The following is a 25,342-nucleotide window of genomic DNA, read 5'->3' as shown; positions in this document are numbered from 1 at the left end:
CATGAGCAATAATTACTTCATGGTGTCGCAGCCATCGGACCTCGGGGGTTGTGTTTCCCACCTATCCTGGAAGGTCTGTGGGCTGTGGAACGCACGCTGACTGCGGAATAAAAGTAGTAATAGACGGGATCGTGTTACAGTTAGTGTCATCGGTGATGTTCTTTCCTGGTTTTAAATCCGGTCAAGTACAGTATGCACTTCTCTCAGCGGGAAGAACTTGTCGTGAATTATTCTCTGGGAGCGACACTTGGAGATATCGCTCAGTTCAGAGCAAGACGTGTCCAAATGTTGCAGAGATGTCTCCAAAGGGCACTCGGCTGCCCCTCCCCCCATGGGTGTTGTTTGCCTCCTGGAGCCTGCACACCAGCGGGATCAATAAAAGCGTTATTTGCCATAACGTTGGAGGCAGTCTCATCATTGCAGAGGTTTTCCATTTTATCCACAGCCAGACCGATCCGGGCCTGAGCAAACCGCTGGCATGTTAAATGGCCACTTTTTCAGGATGGTTAAATAAGACCGTTTGAAAAACAGACTAAATTTTCTGCCCGATAAAATTTTACAGGCCTTTCTTACCGTGCCGAAGGAGGAAAATAAAACTTCGGAGCTGATGTAGACCGCAGTCATTCTGGGTCCTGGATTGAGAGAGTGATTACACCGAGCTAAGCGGCTCCACCGTTTGCTCCGCTCCATGCTTACCTATTCCCTCTGGCTCGATTCCCTGGTTTATCTCAGTTCTCTTTTACAGCCCAGGGAAAGGCACAATAAGCACGATGCAGGGTTGTACGTGTGTGTGCGCGGAGGGGGTTAATAAACTACAGAATTGCTAAAATGCGTGTTCCCGGAAGGAAGAGGCACACAGTCGCACCAGGGTAAAGAGATGCGAGAGGTTGCATCAAATTCCTGGGTGTCTCCGTGAGTTGAAAAAGGCCCCCACGTTACTCTTCCACGGTGCTCGCACGCACAGGTTTGCCATTCCACATGTCGGAAGACATTTCCAAGCGAACCGTTCGCCAGTGGGGTAGTTTGCGTTTGAGTGCTTTAATGTGATGCGGTAATGAAAACATCATGGAATTTGAATGAGCAGCGAGGTCTTCAGCCCTCCATCTGCTCCTTGGCTTGGCATCCGCTTGCCGCACAGACGCCGTGAGCACCGCCCACTCCGGCCACACCTTCCACCTGGCGTCGATGGAAGGCAACCTCTCGGCGCTCGCTATAAGCACGGAACGCTGACACGGCATGGCAGAGCGCTTCTGGTTTTTTGTTTTCAAAACAAATGACCTTATTCGCTTTGCCCACTGCAGTGAGTGAGGGACCAGTGAAAAGGACTCCAGCCTTCTACCTGGATCTCACCAGGGAGCCTGTGGCGAGAGACGGCGGAGGATGGAAAGTGAAGGCAAAGACGCTGAAGGGATGATGGATGCCGTCACCTGCGAGATGCCAGGAGTAAGGGAGAAAGGCAGGGGTGGAGGGAGATGGGTGAAGAAGACAGAAATTAATCTAAAAGAGAATAATAAGAATGCCTGGCGTACAAGATAAACAATCCTGTTTCATTTTCCACTAAGTACCTTCAAATTGATGCATTGCTGAAAGAAAAATGAGATTAGTTAGGAAGGCAGTAATAACCGGCGCTAAATATCTTATTTACACAGTAAAACCCATTAGGTAAATTACCTTCAATCAGGCAAAAATAATTCCCTAGTCACGTGTTTGTACGACATCTAATAGTTTAAAGGTTTCTGTGGGAAAGGAAGAGATTAACGGCATCTGAGGACGCCGCACCACAGTTTTCCACGTAAGGAGGCAGGCGGATACCCTCAGCGATTATATGGAGATTAAACTGAGCTCATCGCCTCCATTCCTCCCTTTACTGGAACCCAATTGCTCTGCGGTGTAATTCCCTTCCGAACAGACGGCCCCTGGCAGACAAAGGCGGGCGCTGCAGCACGCACCTCAGAAGGCGCAACTCCCTTAGCAGGGCGCTGCCGTCTGCAGCCTGTCGAGGAGACGTGGGACTGGAGGCCATTCGGGTTCTCGCCTTAGCAGCAAGAAGGTCGATGTATGAGTTCTGTACCACCGTGTCTCACACCTGGGCAGTACAGTAGTTACAGCTGTTACCTTTGGACTCAGAGGACCCAGGTTTGTATCCCATTCCTTGATCAGGGTACTATGCCTGAAATAATACAGTGAAAATTACCCAGCTGTATGAACAGGTCAGTAATTGTAAGTAGCTGAAGACCTCAAGATGCCTTAGAGCAATAGTAGAACAGATGTGTACTTGTAGGGTGGTATCACAGCCTTTCAGCGCCTGGGTGGTGCGAGAGGACGTGGGTTCGATCCCCGCTCGGTCTGTGTGGAGTTTCCATGTTCTGCCCATGTCGCCGTGGGTTTCCTCTGGGTGCTCTGGTTTCCACCCACAGTCCAAAGACGTGCTATTCAGGTTCCCCATAGTGTGTGAGTGACAGAGAGAGTGTGTTCCACTGATGTATGGACGAGTGACCCAGTGTAAGTAGTGTATTTAGCAGTGTAAGTCACCACGGTGAATAAGGTGTGTGGCCTGATAACACTAGATAGAGTTCACCGGAAGTCGCTTTGGAGAAAAGCGTCTGCTAAATAAATAAATGTAAATGTATCACACTGGAAAAGCAGCTTTTCAGCCATTCATTCCGGTGATGTCGCAGAGTAGTAGCTGCCTTTAGGTTTTCCTTCAGAGCTCAGCATGCAAGACACGTGCTATCAGAATTAATGTAGAAGTCAATACAGTGCGTATCACAATCTGACTAGGCACACTGGTAAAATAAAAGGAGAATCTCTCGGCCTGGGAGAGAGGGAGGAGAGAGAGAGAGAGAGTAAAGAGCCTCCCTCCCAGCTGTGCTACAATCACCGAGCAATCAGACAAGGCTTCTCGAGTGCTGCATGTAAATTGAGTGAGTCTGATTAATGTGCCGGTGGGCGGTTAATGGCAGCCCGGCATAGGTCACGGAGCACACGCTGCTCCACGGCGCCTCTCTCAGGAGCTGCGGGAGGTAGACGGGCTGCCGAAAGGGAGCCGGGCTCGAGAAACACCCAGGAGCAAACATTGGTACGGTGGAGTGTTTGTTTAGAGAGCGAGAGATGGAGGCTCTGGGAAATTTAAAGTACACTTCACCTGTGTGGATCTGATGACGGGTCAGAGGTGAGACTGGAGCCCAGGTCCCTCCGGGGGACGCTTCACGCTGACCCTGAGCTCAGCCCAGAGAAAGAGACGGTCGAGGAGCCTCTGTGACCACCTCCAGCCAGCTCCTGACAGCGTTGCGCTGAAACTGCCATTCGAAGAAGAGCAGATGTGCCGTACCCGTGTAAACATTTAATGTCGTTAGCGGGTTCGGGTTCCGACGCGGTCCCCTCCATCATGGTGCGCCAGCCGTGTTCTGGAGATAGATCTCGCGTTCGCGGTATTCCGCGGAAACGTGCGGCGCTGCAAAGCCCCAGGCAAAATTTCAGAGCAAATCTAATTAGTCCAGATATGAGTCCTTGCTGTCATTGTGAACGAGAGACCGCCTAAATTGTGACTAAGTGAGGAAATTGTGACCGTGTTAAATTTCCGTGGAAATGAGACGTTAAGGGTTACAGCACCAGTCGGTTCAGCTGGGGCTCTTCAGCACTAGTTTGGGTCTGGGTCCTCCAGCCTGAATGACTGCTCACGTTGTGCTGCGTTACTGCTAAAACCACCGGTTGCACGGATGCGGTCGGCGGACAGACGGCTTTTGTTGTTTGGAGGTGATCCGGCACTGGATTGGGAAAATCGTGGTCTGTCTGGTTGTTGTAGGTGGAGCGTTTGGGTTGTGGAGCCGCAGCCGCTGTGCTGAAACGGGCACAAGGGGGCGCTGGAGTGGAGCACAAAGCGCTGAGTGAAGACGACCGTGTACTCGGTCATATGTGGAACAAGGGAAAGGAGAGAGGTACAGTATGGAGATGAGCTAAACAAAGAGAGATTACTGCTGAGGCTAAAAGCAGATCCGTTGATGAAGATTTACAGCAAATAATCAGTATGAAGTCACCGCGGATAATAACGTTCTCGGTGTTTATATTCGCGGTTATACATCGTTCAGCATTATGAACTGAGAAGTAACGTCCGTTTTTATTTTGCGGGCAGAGGAACGTGGCGTGTTTCAGTAGAATTTAAAGTCGAGGCGAAAGGTTAACGTCTACGCTTTTTCAAACCGTTTAATCCTGGGAGATCGGCGCGTCGGCGTGTCTCCGGAGGGAAGCGTGGCTGCTGTTCCTGGCTGTTTTGAGCTCGGCAGAGCCAAAGGACAAGCGCACGGACGCGGGACCAGCGCCTAACCTGGACAGGATTCGGGCATTCGAGCTGCAATGGCCACGCTGCTAGTAGTGTAGAAGGCCGCAGCGTGGTGCAGCGCACGCGGGTGCGAACGGGTTAACGGCACCAGCTCTGTTTATCGGGAAACCCTGGGAGGTCAGCTAATTGACTACAGCACAGACAGATGGAGGGCGTGTTTTACTACTGATTACATAGAGCTCGTAAAGCCCTTGCTGTGTGCCAGAGCACCGGCATGAGCTATAAAGTCAGAGTCCTTCTAGGTGTGTGTCGTTGGCAACGTGTACGGCAGGGTTCTACGCCACAGGCCCCGGAGTGCCGCCTGGGGGGGGTCTGTGCACCAGCTGACCTCCGTAGGAGAGGGAACTTCAGGTTATTACTAGTGTTGTTGCTGTTGATACTGATGATGATACCGGGGACAGCTGGTAGCGTAGTGGTTAGAGCTGCTGCCTTTGGAGCCGAAAGGTTGCGGGTTTGAATCTCACCTCTGACGGCGGTAGCCTTGAGCAAGGTACTTGCCCTAAAATTGCTCCTGTAAAATTACCCAGCTGTACAAATAGGTAATTGTATGTAGACTAACATTGTAAGCTGCTTTGGAGAAAAGCATCAGCGAAATGAAGAAATGTAAAGGTAATAAAGAGAATAAATGTGCTCTGGGCACATTCAAATTAAGGCTGAATACCACACACACACACATTTTCTGAACCGCTTGTCCCATACGGGGTCACGGGGAACCGGAGCCTACAGGGCATGAGGGGGAGGGGACACACCCAGGACGGGACGCCAGTCCATCGCAAGGCACCCCAAGCAGGACTCGAACCCCAGACCCACCAGAGAGCAGGACCCAGTCCAACCCACTGCACCACCGCACCCCCAGGCTGAATACCAGTATTTTCCAAATCACTTTCAACTGACATATTTGTGTAGTCCATTCTTTTCACTTCGTTGTGTTATTTGTTTTAGTGTTATTTGTATTGTATCTTTGCTTTGCTTTGTCAGTTTAATTTTGTTGATGTTTTACTGTAGTAAGTTATTGTAAATGAGTTCTTAGAATATTATTTGGGGAGTTTTAGGGTATTATGGGGGTGTGGTGGCGCAGAGGGTTTGACCAGGTCCTGCTTTCCGGTGGGTCTGGGGTTCAAGTCCCGCATGGGGTGCCTTGTGACGGACTGGCGTCCCGTCCTGGGTGTGTCCCCTCCCCCTCCGGCCTTGCACACTGGGTTGCCGGGTTAGGCTCCGGCTCACCGCGACCCCGCTTGGGACAAGCGGTTTCAAACAATGTGTGTTTATACCCTTTATATACCACTTCTTACTCTAAAGCTCATTGACAAGCTCCTTTTAAAGATGCTTTATCAAGTAAAATTCATTATTGTTGTTTACAGTAATTTGGGCAATAATGGAAATAATGACTTCAGACTATTACTAATGTGCTCACTTGCTCATAGAGTCCCCAGCAGAACGAGCATCAAAAACCCCTGCTGTCTGGGACAGAGACACTAATGCTGGAAAACTTCTATTTTTCTTTTTCTGTCTTTTTACTCCGTTTTAAAAATCCAATTACAAAAGGTTTGTGTAAACAACATGTCTTTTTTGAAAAGTGCTTGGCTGAGTAATGGCTTTACGTAAGACCTCAAAGCTATTTATGTAACATCCTCAATAAAAGAAAAAAAAAAAACTTTTGACTGAAGGGTTTGATCTAAATCTGTACCGTATTTTAAAAAAAAAAAAAACACATGGGAAAATAGCCTCTGCTATTTCAGTGTCTTTTGTCCCCAGAGAAGCTCTTTGAGAAATATCTAAATATAGTCACCTTTCAGCAAATTATCCTTCGGTGATGCTCTGGCCAACATGACAAGCCATCAGCAGTGAATGCCTTCATCCGGAATGTGCTTGTTGGTGTATCAAGTTCAAGTTGTTTTTATCGTCATTCCTCTATATGGCTTGTATACAGTGGAAGGAAATGTCATTTCTTCGAAGACCATTATTATTTTTTGCTATGACGGTAACACATGTATGCTGGACCAGCAATAATGATCTGTGTTGTTGAGTTTGTGTATATTCTTCCTTTATTATTGTGTTACTTTCTTAGCTACTTAGTTTAGGATTTTCTCTTGAGGAATTAGTAGAATAGTTAGTGTTCACTGCCTGTGTTTCACTTTGCTCTCTTTATATATGTGTCAGTGACCACACACACATTTTCAGAACCGCTTGTCCCATACGGGGTCGCGGGGAGCCAGAGCCTAACCCGGCAACACAGGGCGTAAGGCCAGAGGGGGAGGGGACACACCCAGGACGGGACGCCAGCCCGTCGCAAGGCACCCCAAGCGGGACTCGAACCCCAGACCCACCGGAGAGCAGGACTGTGGTCCAACCCACTGCGCCACTGCACCCCCTGTGTCAGTGACCAAATTCACACAAATAGCTGTTCTCGCGCTGGCAAAACTCCACCGCTGTATTGATGCAGTGGTGTAAATGTTTACTTTGGCGCTATACCAGAGTTTACCTAGGTTGTATAAGTAGTTTATAACTCTGTTCATCGCCTTGCTACTGTAGGTGTCCTGGCTGCTGTGTATTTGAGTGGACTGGAGTCCTGCCCGTCGAACTGAATTGACACGGCTCCGATCCCGGAGCCAGATGGGCTGCGATAGAGCCCTCTCATCATACTAATGCTTTTGTTCAACTTTCCTGAAGGACCCGGAATCAATACTCCTATTACAGGTAGATTTCGATAATACCGCTACTTGAATGTCGATCAATATCCTAATGAAACCAGTGGGCTGCACTCCGAGGAGGCCCGGCGGTCACCCCCGCCTTGGCGCTTCCCTCCGCACGTGCCCTTGCGTTAATCCCCAAATTCACGTGCGACAGCACAGGATCAATAGTGTCGCCAAGGCAAATTCAAGCGGAACAGAAGAATAAATGCACTAATAGAGAATTCCGTTTGAGACGAGCGATCTGACACATGTCTCTTCGCAGTGATTTATTCCTGCCTTATTTCTCAAGCATTTCAGCATTTCCATCACGGTGACTACTTTGTACTCATTTACTCATCTGTCATGACATTGTCTCATTTCTAGCGTCAGCGTCGCATATATTTCTCTCTTATTGCTGCGAGAGGAAAGGCTATATTGGTACATGTATGGTATATGATGACAGCACTTTACTGTGTAAAACAGAAAGGGCGGATGATGCCGAATTTGTCGTTTGCAGCTGAGATCAATGACATTGTCCCCTGCTTTACAGCTTCCCGTGATTTCTCGGAATCCTGTTAAATTGCGTGACGATAATGAAGGTTTCAATTCTCGAGTTTTGAATGAGATTCAAATTTGGGGAAATGTAAACGCGAGTACGAGACACACTTACAGGAAGCGCCGCGCTCGATAGTTGGCCTTCGTGCTGGATGCGTGCATCGCTTATTTGAGGGTGATGCATGACGACTCCAGGGCTATGGGTGTGGGATTCCCGCGCAGGAAAGTTGTCCGCCGTGGCCGCTGGAACACAGAGGTGCGCTCTGTTGACTCTGGTGTGAGATTACGTAACGTATATCACCACAGGGCGTAACATCAAACGGAAACTTCCACGGCGGCGCTCGGCTACGGGAATACACCGCAGCATGGAGAGCGTGACGGGACCCGGGTCCACGCGGGCACAGGTAGGCAAGAGGATTTCGTGGTCTCCGGCCGATTGTACCGCCATCTGTAGAATTAACTTCCGATGAGAGTCATTACTTTGGCAGCGTAACCCAAGAGACTGATGACCTACCCTGACATCAGTTCGAGGAAAACTGAGCGTGCATTGTTCATTTTCTTAACGTGGTACCTGGAGCGCCGGGCACGACGCGGTATGCTGCACGGAGTCACCTTGGAGACCAAGGAAAAAGGCAGCAGTCGCTCCGCACCCTGCACCCGTCCGCTCAGCAAATGCGGTCCTTGCTGTTTGTGATGTGAAAAAGGGCACCTGCGTGCATTAAAGAAGGGCCAGCGCTGGCAGAGGAGCTCATTTCCACACTCCATCGCCCAGACAGCATCCTGACAGGAGCCGTGGTACCGTTAGACCCCGGACTTGCACGCTCACATGAAGTTCTTTAATACTGGCTGTAGGTATGGCAGCTTGTTGTAGGGGTACAAAGAGCCGATTCTGCATAATGCATGAAGGGGAAATATTTCCATTTCTTTGCTTTGCTTTTGCTTGGCAGACAATTATGACCTTTACAGTTTCACACTTGAGCCATTAATAGAGGTGGGTATTTTTACTGCAGTAATTCAATTTAAGTTCATCGCTCACGGGAACAGCGACAGGCCCAGCTGGATTTAACGTGAACTGATTTTACCAGTTGGATAAAGTTTTGACTCCCCTGCGCTTGCGCTCTTTTTCGTATCGATCATGCAAATTGTCCCGGCGGGTAAATATTGGTCCTTGTTGTTGATACAGCGAGATGAAGCTGAATGCCTTGTCGTAACCGCCCGGTGACACCCGACACCGGAAGGCTTCGCTTCCCAGCGCCGACAGCGCGCGGCCGGACCTGTCATCTGCTGATCCTGCTCGGCTGCCGCGCTTCACGAGAGGGGCACGCTGCGCTTTCACAGTCATGTTTTCCTTTAATAATTCACGACCGGAGAGCACCTTGCCCGCGTTTACACCGTCGTTCCCCGTCTCCCTCTCGCTCGCACGCAAGTGGATCGCAGCCTGTCGCGACAACCGTACGTTAAGCACGCGTTGCGGAAGAGTGCCCTCTTATCCTGCGATCAGAGCCGCGCACGCTTCGCTGTCGCTCTGCTGGAGTTCTCCTCAAGGCGCAGCGTGTAGAGCGGCTTCCCATTCCTCGCACGTGAGCGGGGGGCACGCAGGCGCCGTCGCTGCATGCGGCGCGTGCTGCGATTGGATGGGAGCGCTGTCCGTCGGGCGCGTGTCGCGTGCTTCTGGCAGCCGGGCTCCACTCCGAGCCCAAGCAGCGGCGCGGAAGGAGGAGGATGGACGGGAGGAGTCTCGTCTGCCTGTTCCCGACATCCTGCCCTTGAAGGCAGGGACAGCAGCAGCAGCACAGCGCTCTTCTCCTCCTCTGCCTCTCTTTTTTTTTTATTAATATTCTCCTCCTGCGGTGTCTCCTGGACCGGTCGGAGGTTGCGATGGGGGCCCGGTCATGTTGAGCGGGGGGAGGGAGGGCCTCTACGAGCTGGGCAGCCGGCTCCAGCAGCAGGGCGAGTCGCGGGCAGCTCTGCGCTGCTTCCTGAGCTGCCTGCTGGGCCTGCCGCACGTGCACAGCTTCCGCTCGCTGCCCGACTGCCTGCACCAGGTGAGCACGCGTACGCAGACGCGCACGCCTCCGCGGTTAGTCCACGCGGTCCCGCTGGGGCTCGCACGCTCGTCGGCGTGTTCCCGACACGGACGGCGAGGTGAGCTTCTCATCTGGGCTCCGGCGCAAATGAGAGTCGTTAGGGCTTGAATGCATTCGGATGAGACGGGCTCTTCGTCGCTGTGGCTCTGCTCTCCAGGTGAGAGCACTGGGACCGGTGGCCCTTGTAATTTGGCTTCAGTTATTTAGACCGTGTTGCTGGATGTCATGTATATAAGAGCATGTATACTGAGCAGAAGGTGTCTGCTGGGAAGCTCTTGCAGTGTCTTTCTCGCTATTCGCTGCAGTGGTGTGTGTTGTGCTCGGAGCAGGTTGACCTTGACAACTGCGAATGTGGTTTGCCCGGTAAAGTTATCTGTCATTGTCACGTGTAACACACACACACCGTATGCGTGCTACTTTTAAAGAAACATTCTGGCGGCTCTCCGCTCATGTTCGCTTCAAGGAATGTCCAGTGGGAATGTGCTTGTTTCACGTGGCAAATCTCAGCACCCTTGTAGGACAGAAAAGAAAGAGCTGTTTATCACACAGCGAATTGTTGAGCTCTGGGGAGGTCAAAGGTCATCCAGGAGGGCCCACACAGTGTTCCCGGAGAGCCTCGTACGCCTTATTTTCGTGAGCCACAGTTGTACTTGATGGCAACTCGAAAGTTCTCGGTTCTGGCTATGTTGTGGTGGAACGACCTCCCTCTCTCACTCAGAACTGCTGAATCCCTGTCCACATTTAAAAAGGGTCTTAAAACTCATCTCTTCCAGACTCACTTTTCCCATGATCTCTTAAGTTCATGTAAGGTGTAAATGTTCATGCTCTATAACTTTAAGATCATGCCTGGATAAACCTTTACAGAGCTACAACGTAGCGTAAATGTTTATATATATCTCAAAAAAAAATGATTTCTATGAAGGCGAATTGGAATTGTGGACAGTCGGATAAAGTTTTATGCTGCTACTCGCGATGAACATTAGTGCATGTTGTGGAAAGAAACTAACTGCACTTGAGAATCACATGTCTGCGGTGTCTCTTCCTGCTAATGTAATACACACATCGTATTTTCTATGAGATGTACGTCGCTTTTGAAAAAAGCTTCTGCTAAATGAATACATGTAAATGTAAACCAGGCAGTGTACCAGCCTTACCAAACTACAGGGGGTGTGCTACCCCGCGGAGCGCAGGGCCGCGGCTGGGACGGGCTCGTTCTGTCTGGGCGCTCTTGATAATCATTTCACAGAAGATGGATGAAAATAGGCCTCATGTGAACTCCTGGTACAAACTGAGGTCTGCTGGGTATACATTTGCATACCAGTAAAAAAAAAAATATATATATATTTATATATGTACACACGTGCACACAAAGTGACAGAAAAACTGTTCTCATCTGAACATAAAAGGTGGGGGAGACAGCTATTTTCAGCAGGTTTCCTGGCAAATGACAATTCAAAGACAACCATATCCCAGCCAAGCCTGGGCTGTCTGCACTGTTCATGCCTTATCTTAACATCTCAATCTGCCAGAGCATCTGAGGAATTCAAACTTGGACTCAGAATACTAAACGATGATGGTAAATGTAACTTTGGGGAGCACAATCTGTTACATTTACATTTATTTATTTAGCAGATGTTTTTCTCCAAAGCAACTTCCAATGAACTCTATGTAGTGTTATGAACCCACACACCTTATTCACCGTGGTGACTTACACTGCTAGATACACTACTTACACTGGGTCACTCATCTATACATCAGTGAAACACACTCTCTGTCTTTCACACACTATGGGGAACCTGAATAGCATGTCTTTGGAGTGTGGGAGGAAACCAGAGCACCCGGAGGAAATCCACGGAGGCGTGGGGAGAATATGCAAACTCCACACAGGCTGAGCGGGGAACGAGCCCACGTCCTCTTGCACCACCCAGGCGCTGAGAGACAGCAGCGCTACTCTCCGTGCCACCGTGCCGCCGCAGTGTTACTCGGCTGTGTGGAAAACGCATCTTACGACGAATCTTACAATGACTAATTCTTCAGCCTCTAGGCAGGGCGTGAAGCCCTTATCCAAAACCTGTGAAGAAGCCCAGGCACAAACTGCACTGTGAACCAAAAGAACTGACAAAGGACTTTTTGTCTCCAGATTGTTGATGCTGGTACCACAAACACACAGGCAAATGCACTAAAGCTCAGGCCCCCCGAACGCCTCGGCTCAGAATTGTCCTTCTCTCTTGCAGATCGCCGAGCTCTTCATAGAGGAAAAGAACTGTATCCTTTTGCATGGGGGGGGGACACACCCCGGGGTGTGCTGGAGAGCAGAGGCGGTGCCGCTGGTACTTCACCTAGAGCTTCCGTGACGCTGTGGAGTGGGCAAGCGGCCGAGGTCGGTGTGAGTGAGGAACGGTCTGGCGCGGTCTGCTGTGGCGTGCTTACCCAGCATGCCCTGCAGTAAAGCCCTTGCGCCTCCCTTGCGTCTTGCAGCTCCCTGCTCCAACACACAGATTAGGTCACGGGGGACCTTCCGTCATCTTTCGTGTCACATCGGTGGCCTGTCTGATCCAGCGGCCATTCTGCTGCGCTGCCGTTTCTCCTCCAGCCGCGGGGCCACTTTGTGCTGAGGACATAGTTCTAGAAGTGCGGAGTCAGACTCTTCTCGCAGGGCAGCCGCGCATTCTTGCTGCGGAGGAGGAGAAGGGGCTTCAAGGTCACGCAAGGCTGATGAATAGTGGGCATCAGCTGACAGCCTGGTGGTTGGAAACAGACAGCTGGGTACGGTAACCCTTAGCAACCCCATACCACCCTCCCACCTGTAGCAAATGGAGGTATCTGGGACTTGTCACGTATGAGTACGTGGACGGTCCTCAAGAAGGCACGAATAATGAATCTCGTAGAGAACAAGTATGATTGTTGGTCTTGCTCTCTGCGACAGACGCCCTGCATTTAAAACGAAGGTTGAACGGTTTGCCTCCGGATGCCACGTGTGAAACCTGCTGACGGGAAGTACCAGAGATCGAGGCTCCTTTTCCTTTTCCCGGCAGGCTGCGGTCACAGTTTACGCCACCAGGCCTGATTTTTCCGTGCGAGCTAAGGCTTCGGTATCGTCGCACTTTGTTCCTGCTGCTTAGAAATACCGGACGGGAAAAGGTCCTGGTTTCAGCTGCTTTATGTCACGCGCCTGAATCGTGCGGCTTGCGAGAGACGTTGAGCCGACACGAGCTTAAATCCTCAGGAACCCTGTTTTCTCTCGAAAAACCACACGTAATAGTCTCTGACTGATAAGCGCATTGCTGAACAGCGTATTTACCGTGGTATTTTCCTGTCCGATCTGGAGGAGCACACGTCAGAAACGGCTCTTGTACATAGAAGGCATTAGCTGGCAGAATAAAAGGCGCGGTTAAATATTTATGTAAAGTGTAAAACTCCGCAGAGCCGCTAAGCTCCTCTGCCTCCGCGCCGATTCGGTGAAAGGAAAAGCGAGCCGGGGCCTTTTTACACGTCGTACGGAAAAGTCCCGGCGGACTGGCCTCCTGGCACGAGAGCCGCCCTTTTTGGTGAACCTGCCGCAGCTGTGGTCTAAAAATGACTCCAACGCGCAGGTATGCGTGGCAGCGACCCTGTCCTTCCTGGAGAAGATCCTGACACCGCAGCGGTCTTTAAATAACGCTGTTGTGAATGTTAAATTAGGACCACGGCGAGCGGGAGCTGGCGGACGCCGGTGAGACCCGTTACCGCCCGGCGTCACGGAGAACACGGTTGCGGTGAGAAACATCTGTAGGGTTCGGAATCCTTTTCGTATGTCGGGGAGTTCGTTGGCGTGGATGATTATGGATTGTTTCCTTCCACATGTGCTCAACACAGTAGAAAAAAATCCTTTAAAACAATACACACACACATCTTCTGAACCGCTTGTCCCATACGGGGTCACGGGAACCGGAGCCTAACTCGGCAACACGGCGTAAGGCCGGAGGGGGAGGGGACACACCCAGGACGGGACGCCAGTCCGTCGCAAGGCACCCCAAGCGGGACTCGAACCCCAGACCCACTGGAGAGTGGGACCCAGTCCAACCCACTGCGCCCCCACCTTTAAAACAATAAGCAGAAGAAAATCATTTTGAAGCAGCTCGTAGTGAAGCTGTTGAAGATGTGGCGTCCCCATCAGACTGCCTCGTGCCCGAAACCCCACTTGGGCGAATAAAACCCAGACATCCTGCAAGTGGGTCTACTGAAATATTTAAACATCGAGTGAGAGGGAGCGATGAGGGCCACCCGTCGTGCACTCGCATTTCACGCCAGAGGGTGGCGGCACGGTTGCCATGGATACGGTGGACGGGGCGCCGCCTGGACTTCCGGCCGCCTGTTTGCCGAGAGAGCGGACGACAGAGGAGAACGGGGACGATGTTAATGATTGACCATCCTACAGGGTGCGGTATCGTGGAGACTGTCCCCGCTTGGCGTTAATCACTGGGCTTTTCTGTTTACTGTTTTACGGATAGACGGACACCAGCGGGTGCTGACGTCGAAGCTGGGTCGCGTGCCGCCGCCCCTTTCTCTGGCACGCGCTCGTGTTTTGTCCGCAACGCAAGCGCCTTGTTTGCCGTGCGTTCCTGTAGCAGAGCGTTTCCCGGCATTCCGTGGTTTTCGTTGTCGGCAGCAGAGCCGAGACACGTGCCGCAGGAAACTCCCCTCTTTATGTGGGTCGCCGAAGCGAAGACTTAAAACGCACGTTTATTATAAGACCTCTTCCCTTCCAGGAAATTAGGCCGTTTTAGGGCCCCGGTACCTTCGTGTTTCGCCTTACAACACAGGGCTCACGTGCCTATTTTTAGGGTGAGCGCAAGTCTGATTCCGCCCGCATCACGCAAACAATCCGAAGCGCTCAAAACAACTGGCAGGAAATAGCTCGCGAGAAGGGGGAACGGCTCATCCCCATGGAGGCCGTCCCACGAGCGGCCCCCCGAGGCACATCCTCCCTACCCCTGCACTCCTCCCCCGAGCCGGGACTGGTGGGCTCTTGGGCAGGTGGAGTTTCTCTTCTCTTTTTTTTTCACGGACGCTGGAGGAGCAGCACCATAAGACCGCTACAGCTGACCCCTTAACCGCCTCAAACAGATGTGAAAGCTCTCCGCTTCATCCAAGCAGAGAAGATGTTCTATGAGGTGGCGCTGATCGAGCTTACCGCCCTACAAGGCAACGCAGGCAAGTGGAGGTCTGCCGCGCGTGCGTACGTGTGTGTGTTCGCACTCGCCCGGCGTGGAGACGGCTGCAGGGGGTCTCGCTGTGACCCTCCCCGTGCCGTGCTACGCTTCCGGGCGCGTGTCTTTTTATTTAATTAGCGCATTTGTTTCCGTTTCATATTCGATGTTTCGCTGAAACGACTCGTAATCTAAAAAAGATTTGTCCTCCCGAAGCCGTTTGCGTTATTGAGTGCGGAACGTGCCCCTTGGGGGATCTCCGAGCGCGGAGCTGCGATGGCAAACGTTACGGCGTCTCCCTTTATGGGTCCAATTCGGCGTTGGTGTGTCATCAAAGTGAATCATGGTGTATTGCGGCCCCTCCCGGGGAATGAGGTCCTGCCACTCTAATGGGTGGCGGAGACTTCCGGAACGACGCTGGCACGCGATGAGCTTTGCTCCCGTTGCCGACGGCGCGGAGGGAGCCCCGAAAGACGCCGCGGCGCGCGTGTCGGGTTGCGTCCGCTTAAGTAGGAACCATTGCAAACAGACGCTTGTAAATGACATCTGCAAACCCCCATTAGGAGTTGCATGTGATCAGGGGACTTTGGCCTGAGGGCCACGATCGGTCCCCTGCTGTTTTCCGGCTGGCTTTGGCCCTTGGCGCTCCGGCCGGCGCTGACGCAGCGGCCTCTCGGCGCGCACGCGGGACACGGGAGGCGAACGGTACCGAAGACAAATGGCTTTGCTGTGCGGCACCTGATTAAGGGCTCCTCGCGCCTGTGGGAGCGGGCGGGCGCCGAATCGGCACGTCTCCCCTCCTCCTCACGGGAGCGGTGGCTCCGCAGGCCCGTTCCTCCCCTTCGCCTCCCCTTTCTGTTTGGCCCCCTGTTCCAGAAGGCATCGGTGCGGCACCGGGTTCGGTAATCATCTATTAAAGTGGCTACGCTGGTTTCTAACCCTGCTCCTAATGGATCCCTGTGCATTCCATGTCCTCTTAATTCATTAAATGGTTCTTTGTGATTTCAGGTCACCATTAATTTTTCACAGTTTAAACTGCATTTTTGAGGAATACCTGCAATAACCTTAAACATGAGCAAAAGAAGCTCTTTAATCCCCTCCCTTAAAATGAGTATCAGTGGTCAGTTTTTACTGAGCACCCACCCGACCGATCTTCGCCTTCCGGCGAATAAGCAGCCGACCGATGCGGCCGGTTGACGTTCGTTCAGTTTCAAGCTCATGTTGAAAATTCGAACGATCGCATCGTTATCACAGGAATGACCCCATGCTGAAAGTATGATGTTCTTCAGGTTCAGATTCATCACGGTTTTGAAACAGTGTTGGAAGTTATCCTCTCTCATTGGATGATGATTTGGGTTACGACTCAGGTTGCGGTTAGTGCGTGTTGTGTGTGTTCGCTGCGTTACGAAAAGACGGGCAGCAAAAGCAGAGTGCACCCCAGCAGCACGAACCAAAGGCTATAGCGAGTTACGAGCGGGCGAGCGAACGCACGTGTGTCTCCGAGTTCTCTTTTGCGCGCCGCTCTGCCCCGGTCCTGCGTGACGAGGGCTACAAGGTGGCCCGATTCCCATGCCGGGGATCTGGTTTCCTTGGCCTGCGGCGGACGGCCTAGCAGCCCCGCGAGACTCTAGTTACACGTCCTTGTGCGTGACAGGGGCTCAGGAGGCGTCTCCGCCGGGCTCTCCGGGATGGGACTCTCCAGAGGAGCCGCTGGAGCTGTCGGAGCTCGCCTCCCAGGCACAGGACTACGAGAGACTGGCCCAGCTGTGCATCATGAGTAAAAGGTAGGCCACCTGCCACCTCCACCCTACACACACAAAAACACACACATCAACTCTCCCCACCGTTATAATCTCAATCTGCCGTATCTCTGCCTCCCGGGATTAGACGGACTTCCTCCAGGGCTGAGAGCGGACGAATAAAATGCGCGTGGTTAAGGTCACGGACGACGGGTGCTGCGCGTGGAGGAGGTCGGCAAGGAGAACGGCAGCGAGTCGCGGCGCGGACGATCCGAGTCCGGTCCGCTCGGAGCGGCTGGTCGCCGCGACCCTGAACGTGCCGAATGTGTCTTTCCCTGTTCTGGAGAATGTTTCCTGGCAAGGCTGGCGATTGGTTGCTACGGTATCTTTTCGTGGTCGCCTCACTCGCGTCCGCATTTTAAACGTGTCGCGTCTGCAAACGACGAATGTTCTCCTTTCTTTTCTCGGCTTTCGTAAAACCGTCCTCGGCCGCCGCGTGCTCTCAGGTCGCCGGTTTGGTTTGTAATCCGCGAATATGGTGGCTGTTTCGGTCGTCGTACTTTTGTGTTTTTCAGTGATGTTTCCAAGTAATCTGTGTTCCCCACCTGAACAGCAAACAGAGCAAGGGGGTCATTGCTCCGTGTGATAGAGCAGGCAGTGTGTGTGTGTTCAGCGTTCTCCAGGGCTTGTAACGGAGCTGCAGGGAGCACAAAATGTACATTCCCTCACTGTCGCTCTCACTTGAACTTAATACGAGAGCTTTAAGTGTGTGTGGGTGTGGGTGCATCTACAGGGCAGCTGAACAGCAGCACTCTTGTGACTTTCGAATGGACCTCGATGCCAGTGTCCTGGTGTCATTTTCCTTTTCTGGGAGATGTTTGTTTGACGCTTGGAGCAGCATTTATCTACGCCGTCAACGGCTTTCGCAACCGAGCGTTGACCTCGATTGCCTAAGCGGTGTTGGCGCTGGGGTGCCGAAGCTGTCTGATGTATGCCGTCTTCCTTTCTTGGCCGGCGGGCCGGCATCTCGGAGCGCGCGGCGACCGCAGTCCCAGCCAAGGCTCCGAAGATCCCGTAAATCACGTCGATGCCCCCTCTTTAAAGGCCAGAAGGGTCTCTTCAACGAAGGAGCAGCAGACCCCGGAGATCCCGCATTGTTAGCGTGACTTTGAAACCCGTGCTCGGCCTTAGGGTTGGACCAAGACGCGCTCGCCCTTCTGCGCGAGCTGCACCGCACTCTCGCAATGAAATATTTACAACACACTCAAGAGCTCTGTTCCCATCTGATGCAGGATCCTACACTCGCACTGCGCGGTGTTCAAGTGCGGCACGCATGGGGGGGCGGAGGAGGAGGACGGGCCTGATGAAGTGTTTCAGAGACGAGGAGGCGCTGAGGAGGACGGCCCGACAAGGTCGTTTCTGGCAGAGAGAAGCGTACGTGTTCTCTGATGCCAGCGATAAGGTCTAGCTGCACCCAGGTTCATATCCCTTCCCTCCCTCCTGACAGGAAATGGCTCTTAAATGTTTCAGTGTGTTGGAGGGACTCCACCGGCTGGACATCGATCGCATGTCGAGAGGAACTCCGACACCGGGCCATTACTTATTCAGGGCGCTGTGGTTCGGAACAACGGAGCGGACTTCGGCGCCATCGCAGGTGGCGTGCTCTTCATCTCCGCACGCGCAGTCGTGATGAACCGCGCGGGAGAGTAAGAACAGGATGCTGGGTAGAAGCGGCCTTACGGACCCAGCAATCGCCGTAGACCCCGTGACGAAGCACGGGAGCTGGACTGGCGTGGCCGCGTTTGGCGTCGAGCGAAGGTTTCCACTGAGCCCATAATCAGGGCCCTGTCCGAGTGCCAGGTATCCGGGCTGAATCAATGCCCTGCCGCTCGCAGATCGGTTACAGCGGTCGCTCCGAGCGCCGCACGCACTCTTGGCCTCCTTCGGCTGCGCTACCGATGGCCCGCAACGTAACGGGGACCAAGAGACGGCTCCCTGAACTGCCCCCTCGCCCCTGTTTCAGTAGATCACCCTCTATGTGAAGAGGTGGTGCACATTTTCAAGTAGTACATCTGTATTTTTTGTTCCAAAGATTTCTTGTTTCGGCATAGATGACAACTACCGTATGTAAGGATCGCAAATGTTTCGTAATCGTTTCATTTACGACTGACGTAACGATTCCCTTTAAATGTGTTTTTTTTTTTTCCACCACGTGGTTAGAATGGTGAAAAAATGATCAGCTTTACGAATGAAAATCTAAGCATCAGCATCATCTCTTTGGGTTTTGGACAATGAAACAATGGGGTTGGATTCTGGGGGGGGGGATTTCCAGTAACACGGAAATACTGGACAGCAAAAGGTCCCGGTTTCAGTGCGGAGAAGCACAGACGAGGATTTAAGGAGCGCTAATGAAAAACCGGCAGCGGCTCGGCACTGGCGTCCTGTGACTCGTAGCGATGGAAGCTGAGCGACGGCTTCAGCCTTTACGCACGCGGTGTTCATCGGCTGGGGAATAATGCTGGTGGTGGGGGGTGCGAGAAGCCCACAGGGTTCATCTGTGTCGTGAGGGACCTCTGAAGTTTGCCGGGGGGGGGGTTAGGGTTACGTAAGATCAACGTGCTGGATCATCTTGAAGCATTGACCTTGTGTGTAAAGAGAATTGGTGCCATGTGTGTTTAAGCAAAAGAGCGCTCGTGTGAGCGTGCGCACGCACACACACACACACACACACACACACACAAGGACAGCAGGTGCAGGCAGAGAGCCAGTGTGAGCCTGGTAGAGCCTTATGAGAAATGAGGCCACTGTAGCTGCGAGAGCCCCGTGGGACTCAATACCCCCAGTGAACAGGCTGGCAGGCAACATCCAATCTCTCACACACACAGAGGGAGGCAGGAGAGACACTGATGGCGAGTTTTTTTTTTTTTCCCTTCTCTTTTCTTTCAGACCTCACCTTGCCTTGGAGTACAGCGGGAAGGTATGTACTCAGCAGTGGTATCGCACACTGGAGATCTGGAGTGTTATTTGGCTGCTATGTTGTGTGTGTGAGCGATGTCAGCTGCTTCATTCACCATCGCAACTTCTGAGGTGATGGAGATGCTGTCCAGAGACAGTGCGACATGCATCCCGGAGTCTTCATAATCGGCACAGCAGCAGCGACATCCAGCTTTCCTTCTTCTGTCTCTCAGGCCACTAAAATTCGGCAGAAGGCTTTCGGCAACGACCACCCCATCACCGCCAGGAGCCTGGAGCTGCTCGCCTCCGTCTATGCCGAGATCGGCAAGACCGAGTACTCAGGTACATAAACGCACTCGGCCTGTACCTGTAAAGTTTGCGGGTGACTATAAGAGGGACCAGGGCACTTTGGAAATTAATAATAAAGGAGTAAAACAAATGGAGAGCGAACATCTAGGTTCTCTGTAGATTTCAGGTCAAGACCCCCAGCTGTGTGAGTTAGACTATCAAATATTAGTATCCTGATGGCTTGTTAGCTTGAGAATGGGTTCAGGGCTCCCAGATGAGCATAAATATGATTTCTCGCTCAGCGTGGCTCCGGCCTCCCGCTTGCTCCCGAGTCGTCGTGCCAGTGAGCAGCTGGGCTCATTTTGTTCGGAGTACGACCTCACAGTGAACCTCCAGCTCATTAAGAGCCTTTTCTCAACTGTTCAAATTCCACTACAAGTATCATTACACATGCAAAACTAATACTGGGTCCCCAAAGGCAGGGGAAAGCCATCTTACTGCATACATGAGGTTTTCATTCAGATCATCCAATTATGTTAATATGCTGCAATTAGCCAAATGGGTTGGACGTCCCAAATGCGATCTATTCATTCGTTTGGTTGTGTTGCCCCATCCCGCTCTGCGCCCAGTAGCTGTGATTAACATTGAGCGTTGATCTTTGGACAACCTGCTGTGCTGTGTGTGTGTTTGCTTGCATGCGTGTTCCTCGAGGCTGACAGTTCTCCTTCGTTGAATGTACCGCGTTTGAAGGTTTGGCACCCAAAGCTGACCAGACGATAAAGTTTTGCTAGAGAGCAAACCAAACCTTTAGGGCCCGAGCCAACAGCCGCTAGCGGAGGGGAGGAAGTGGGTGCTAAGCTGTGCCGTCTCAGGCTCAAACCTTCTCGCACGACCTCTGTAAATACGCAGAGTGCATGACAGCAGCATGGGGGCCACTCTGGGTAAGAGTCAGCTGAGCAGGACAATAAATAAGTAAGTGGTTGCGCTTCGGAGGCCCATCGGGGACTTGAGGACTTCCCACAGAGAAAAAGAAAAGCTTCCCACCACTTGACAGTTTGAGGCCAATGTTTAGTGGATGTTTCACTCTATGAGGCACGTTCTGTTCCTCCGGCCCCCTGTCCGGAGGACAGGCTGTGCGCTGCACTCCGTGCCAAATGGACGGACCATCTGTGAGGGATGAAACACCTGGGGAGCAGAGACCCACACTGGGGTTGTCCTTGACACCATTCCTCCTTATGGTGCTGCCTGGTTCCTGCACAGCAAGGCCACCTCCTCTGGCCTAAGACCAGCATCCAGGGCAGCTCCTGGAGCATCCGAACTGGTCCCGACGTCACCTTAGTGACAGCAGCCAGGCTCATCGAGCGAGAACTCAATGTCCTGCTGGTGCTTGTTATTCCAGACTCGTTGGGCCAGTGCGTGTCAGCGCTGTCAAAGAGGTTCGCCACCAACGAGCCCTTCAGCAATGCCCTCAATGGCACAGCCTCAACCCGCAGGGTCCGCCACCACCACAGGAAGGACCCCCACCCTCCAGAGGAAGCACCAAAACCCCAGGTGTCCAGATTGTGTCCCTCTACTTCTGTGTCTCCTTCACACCGACAGCCAGTGGTACACAAAACATGCATGGATGCATGACCCTGAACAGCAGCATGACCCTTAAAGGACACAGTAATGATAATATCTTAAAATGATCATACCAGAACTGTAATATGCAAGCTGACTGTAAGACAGACAACATTGTTGTCTGCATTTGCACTGTTTCAGCGATGAGTGACGCTTGCTTTGGATGCAATCTCGATAAGTTAAATTATCTGCCTGGAATGTCTGTTGGTGCTCTAGAAACGACAGGAGTGAAATGTAATGGAGCCGAGTCCCACGCCACTGAAGCTTGGACAGTGTACCGCGGTGAACATTTATGTTGTTTGCATATGAACCTCTTGGTTTATTGGCAGATGGCTGTCGATTTGAGGAGAAACTCGTAAGATGAAAACGTTATCTATTTCTAATAGATATGCAGCAAAAATGAGCACAGTGTCTGTCCCTTCAGGGTGTGCGGTTCATCTCCATGCAAAGGAAGTTAAAAAGTCCCTGTGGCGCCTGTGTCTCTCGCTGCTCTTCCACTACCACTTACAGCTGTGGCCCCTGGTTGAACTCCTCTGAAAAGCCCCACCCCCCCCCCGGAGTGTGTTCTAAAGATCTGCTAGGTTTACTGCACATCTGTCTGTCTGTTAACGCTCACTCACCCTCGCCAATCCTGCCCAGGTCTCCACGTGCAAATTTCCCACCTCCATCCTGAAGAGGTCCAACCTCAGCGGCAGCGACACAGAGCCCACCCAGAGGCGAAAATCAGAGCGGCGGGTTCGCTTCAGGGAGCCGGAGAACGTTGTGCACGGTAAGTCAGAAGGCAAAGGTCAGTGGTCCACAACTTAGCAGAGCGGCAGGTTAGGTTCACTTCTTAAACTTGTGGCTTTGTATTATCGGTCCGGAGGCCGAGTCGTGCTTCACGGCAGCACCGTCGCACAGGTTGAAAACACACACATTGCTTAGACTTCCCCAGAGGCAGGTGGTGCTGCCATCTGGTGGTCATAAGACACCACTGAAAAGTGTTCGGCAGACTTTTGACCAGAAATAAAGGAGCAGAACGGCAGGAGCTGCTCAGCCTTAATCATATGGGCTCCAGCTACCTGATCTTGATTTAATTTGTAGACAACCCCACCAGTGCTGCATAGGTAAGTAATTAAAAGAGACCTGGACAGGGGGTCTGTCAGCAGAGACTAGTAGAACCTGGAAAGATTGCAGTGGTTCTTTCCAGGCCTTGCTCTACTGGCCCAAACCACAGTTGTGTATTAGACAGCTACTAATGGCTTGGAATTGTTATGAGCTATTAAAGAAAATGAGATGAATTTGAAAATTGCGCAGAATACTGCAAGGAACAATTGCCTGGGGGCCAATTGTTAAAAGTGTACTGCTGAATTTAGCACTTGCTTATGTGATTTGCGCCTACAATTAATTCCATATGCAAATGAGGTCATTGGCAATTTGTAACACCAGCACTATTATGGTTATTAAGCCAGTAATTGGTAGCTGTATGTGCCCATACATGCCTATATTTGCAGCAGTAACTTAGGTTGTTTATGGCACCTGCGGTTGTCACGGAGACATTCACTTGTCCCTCATCTGTCTAATTCACAGACATCCCACAGTGTGACTGTTTAATAGGTAAGTGGGACTAAGAGTGGAACATGGTTCACTAACTGCAACTTGTGTGCGCGCACCAGTCACACCTATTAGCGGCAGCACGGAGAATGTTTGTGACTAGGGATGTACCGTGGTGCATGATGGGATGAGTCACGTAGCAGTCTTTTCAAATGACAGTTACTCTGGAAGCAGTGTTGAGGGCCCAGACGTGCTGAAAATAAGCGGACGTTTAAGACAAAGCTATGACCCTCGAGCCCCGGTTAACGTAACCTGGAGCAGTAGAGATGATCGCAGGGAGGTGTCTACCCATCTGTCACCCTGCTGCTGTGGTACTGATGGCTGGTACCTATGGTAGCAGAACGTTGTGCTTTTGTCCACACACAGGACCACCTCCAACAGTGTTGCGGGGCCACTTACCATACATACTGCACGCCTTCACAAGCACAGCACACACCTGTCACTGGGGAGGCATCTTATAGCGGTTCACCTAACACAGTAACTCCTCGTAATGACACTGTAAACGTTTCGCTGAGCATCAAACCCACATGGTCTAGGACTGGACCTCAGATGAGGTATGCAAATATGCAGCCACTTCTGCCTCGACAGCACACGTCAAATGCATTTGGACACAGGACTTCCACTTGCCCAGCTGAGTTGCATCTTATGTCGCAGATTACGACGGCTCTCCCTGTCGGCCGCACCTGGCGCTGTTCGCCTGCTTCTTCCTGCTGCTGTCCGTGCTGGGGGTGGCGCTGTACTGCACAGACCGGCGGAGGCCACTGCGCATGTGTGAGGAGCTGGAGGCCCTGCTGGCCGTCTATCTCCTGCAGATGAAGCAGGTTGTGTGGGCCTGCTGGATCTGGCTCACCATGCAGTGACTGTGCAGAGCCAGGAGGGCGGCGCTCCAATGAATTCTCCACTGAAGACCTGACCATCGTAAGGTCGGCACCCCCTTCACAAGCATTTCATGCTTAATGTTTAAACAACATTACGACATGCAGAAAAGCATAAAAATGTATAGTCGGTTATGTAGCCATTATGGATGTATAAATATTTAAGCTATGGATATGTCCTATTCAAGTTGGAGGTTTGTAGAAGATTAACAGCGTCAGCACTGAAAAAGGTTGCGCTCATTACAAATTGCATTTTTACCATGTAACCAGGGTCAAACAACAGTGCAGGCAAATATTTCCCTGGGGGTCCAAAAGCAATTTAATGTAAATATTTTAAAATCCATTTCACAACACTGGGTCATTGTCCTGCCGTCCAGAACTTTTAATGCATATTAATAGAGTAGCTGTGTTGAGGAGCTGGCCAACGAGGGCAAGATAGAGCTCTGTGCGAGGGGCAGCCGTACGGCTCGCAGACACGAATCGCTGCGGGCCGTGTTCGTTGAACGCCGTCGCTCGGTCCCTCACCGAGCCACGATCTTCCTACAGCCTGTTCGCTCGCTTCATCACTGCTGGCTCCTCCGAGGCTCCAAGCAGAGCCAGCATGAGATGAAATTCCAGCACAAACGTGTGTATTTGTTCCGTATGGCAACGTGCAAACCACGGATGACCACGGGCTCTCGGTGACGACGTCCCGGAGGTCCTGTCCGTGCCTTTAAGCGTTCGTTTCTTTTTAGGCGTAGCAACAGAGATGCCACAGGAAATGACGGTATGTCTGCAACATGAGTACACGATGTCTTGCTTTGTTTGATTTTAAAGGCATTTTGTATAGACTTTACTATGTTCATTTTTTTTTTTTTTTATTGCTCTTTGGTATTCAGGTTTTAAATATCAGATGCTGTTTAAGATGGGAACTATGGGACTGGTGAATTCCTGTGAAATCATAATGTTCAGTATGTTTGGTGCATTTACTTTTATTTGGAACTAGACATATATAAAGGCAAGCACAGTAAATATCAGCATAACAAAAGAGCATAAGTATATGTGTACCGTGGTCTATAGCAAACAGCTTAAATTAACCTCATGAGTAACTGATGCCTCCTTCCCTGTGAGGTCCTGACAGAACTGTACAGTAAATATCCCAACACTTATAGCTATGTATTGTTTTACTGTACTGTAATCTACTGAATTACCGTTAAGCTAAAGTACCCAAGTAGTTAACTACTCAGTCTCTTTTAAGTACATGTGCACACAAGTCCCATCATACTGAAAGCAAACCCCCCCCCCATATTCCTGTATTCTGTCCATTTACCCCATATGGATCCTACTTTAGCTGTAAAGTGGGGGCAATTATTTCTCTGCACTGAAATCATTTTACCATTACCAAAAAGCACGAGTTTGTGAAAAATCTAAATTATTGCCATGTACAATTC

At 51.5% G+C, this 25,342-nt stretch overlaps 1 protein-coding gene across 3 annotated transcripts; it reads left to right on the top strand.

Annotated features, from left to right (window-relative positions):
* The first annotated feature begins 9,100 nt into the window (after window positions 1–9,100).
* On the top strand, window positions 9,101–25,193 carry c15h14orf180 (chromosome 15 C14orf180 homolog). Of its 3 annotated transcripts, XM_018727722.2 has the most exons (10): window positions 9,108–9,611; window positions 11,888–11,918; window positions 14,760–14,846; window positions 16,497–16,626; window positions 19,528–19,558; window positions 19,770–19,878; window positions 21,224–21,375; window positions 22,084–22,213; window positions 23,014–23,040; window positions 23,692–25,193. In XM_018727722.2, exons 1-10 carry the CDS (start codon window positions 9,459–9,461, stop codon window positions 23,895–23,897), a joined length of 1,056 nt encoding a protein of 351 aa, XP_018583238.1. In that variant the 5' UTR covers window positions 9,108–9,458; the 3' UTR covers window positions 23,898–25,193. The 3 variants fall into 3 exon arrangements, with proteins under 3 accessions (XP_018583240.1, XP_018583238.1, XP_018583239.1); XM_018727723.2 differs by lacking the exon at window positions 23,014–23,040 and having other exon boundaries at window positions 9,109–9,611; XM_018727724.2 differs by lacking the exons at window positions 19,528–19,558; window positions 21,224–21,375 and having other exon boundaries at window positions 9,101–9,611.
* The last annotated feature ends 149 nt before the right edge of the window (window positions 25,194–25,342 follow it).

This window comes from Scleropages formosus, chromosome 15 (assembly GCF_900964775.1).
Source record: "Scleropages formosus chromosome 15, fSclFor1.1, whole genome shotgun sequence".
NCBI lineage: Eukaryota > Metazoa > Chordata > Actinopteri > Osteoglossiformes > Osteoglossidae > Scleropages > Scleropages formosus.
This window is presented reverse-complemented; position numbering and strand designations above follow the sequence as displayed.

Coding starts and splice junctions, on each gene's coding strand:
- c15h14orf180 (XM_018727722.2), top strand. CDS start 9,459: ATGTTGAGCGGGGGGAGGGAGGGCCTCTACGAGCTGGGCAGCCGGCTC. Junction 19,879..21,223: donor CGGCAAGACCGAGTACTCAG/GTACATAAACGC, acceptor TTGTTATTCCAG/ACTCGTTGGGCCAGTGCGTG. Junction 22,214..23,013: donor GCCGGAGAACGTTGTGCACG/GTAAGTCAGAAG, acceptor TCTAATTCACAG/ACATCCCACAGTGTGACTGT.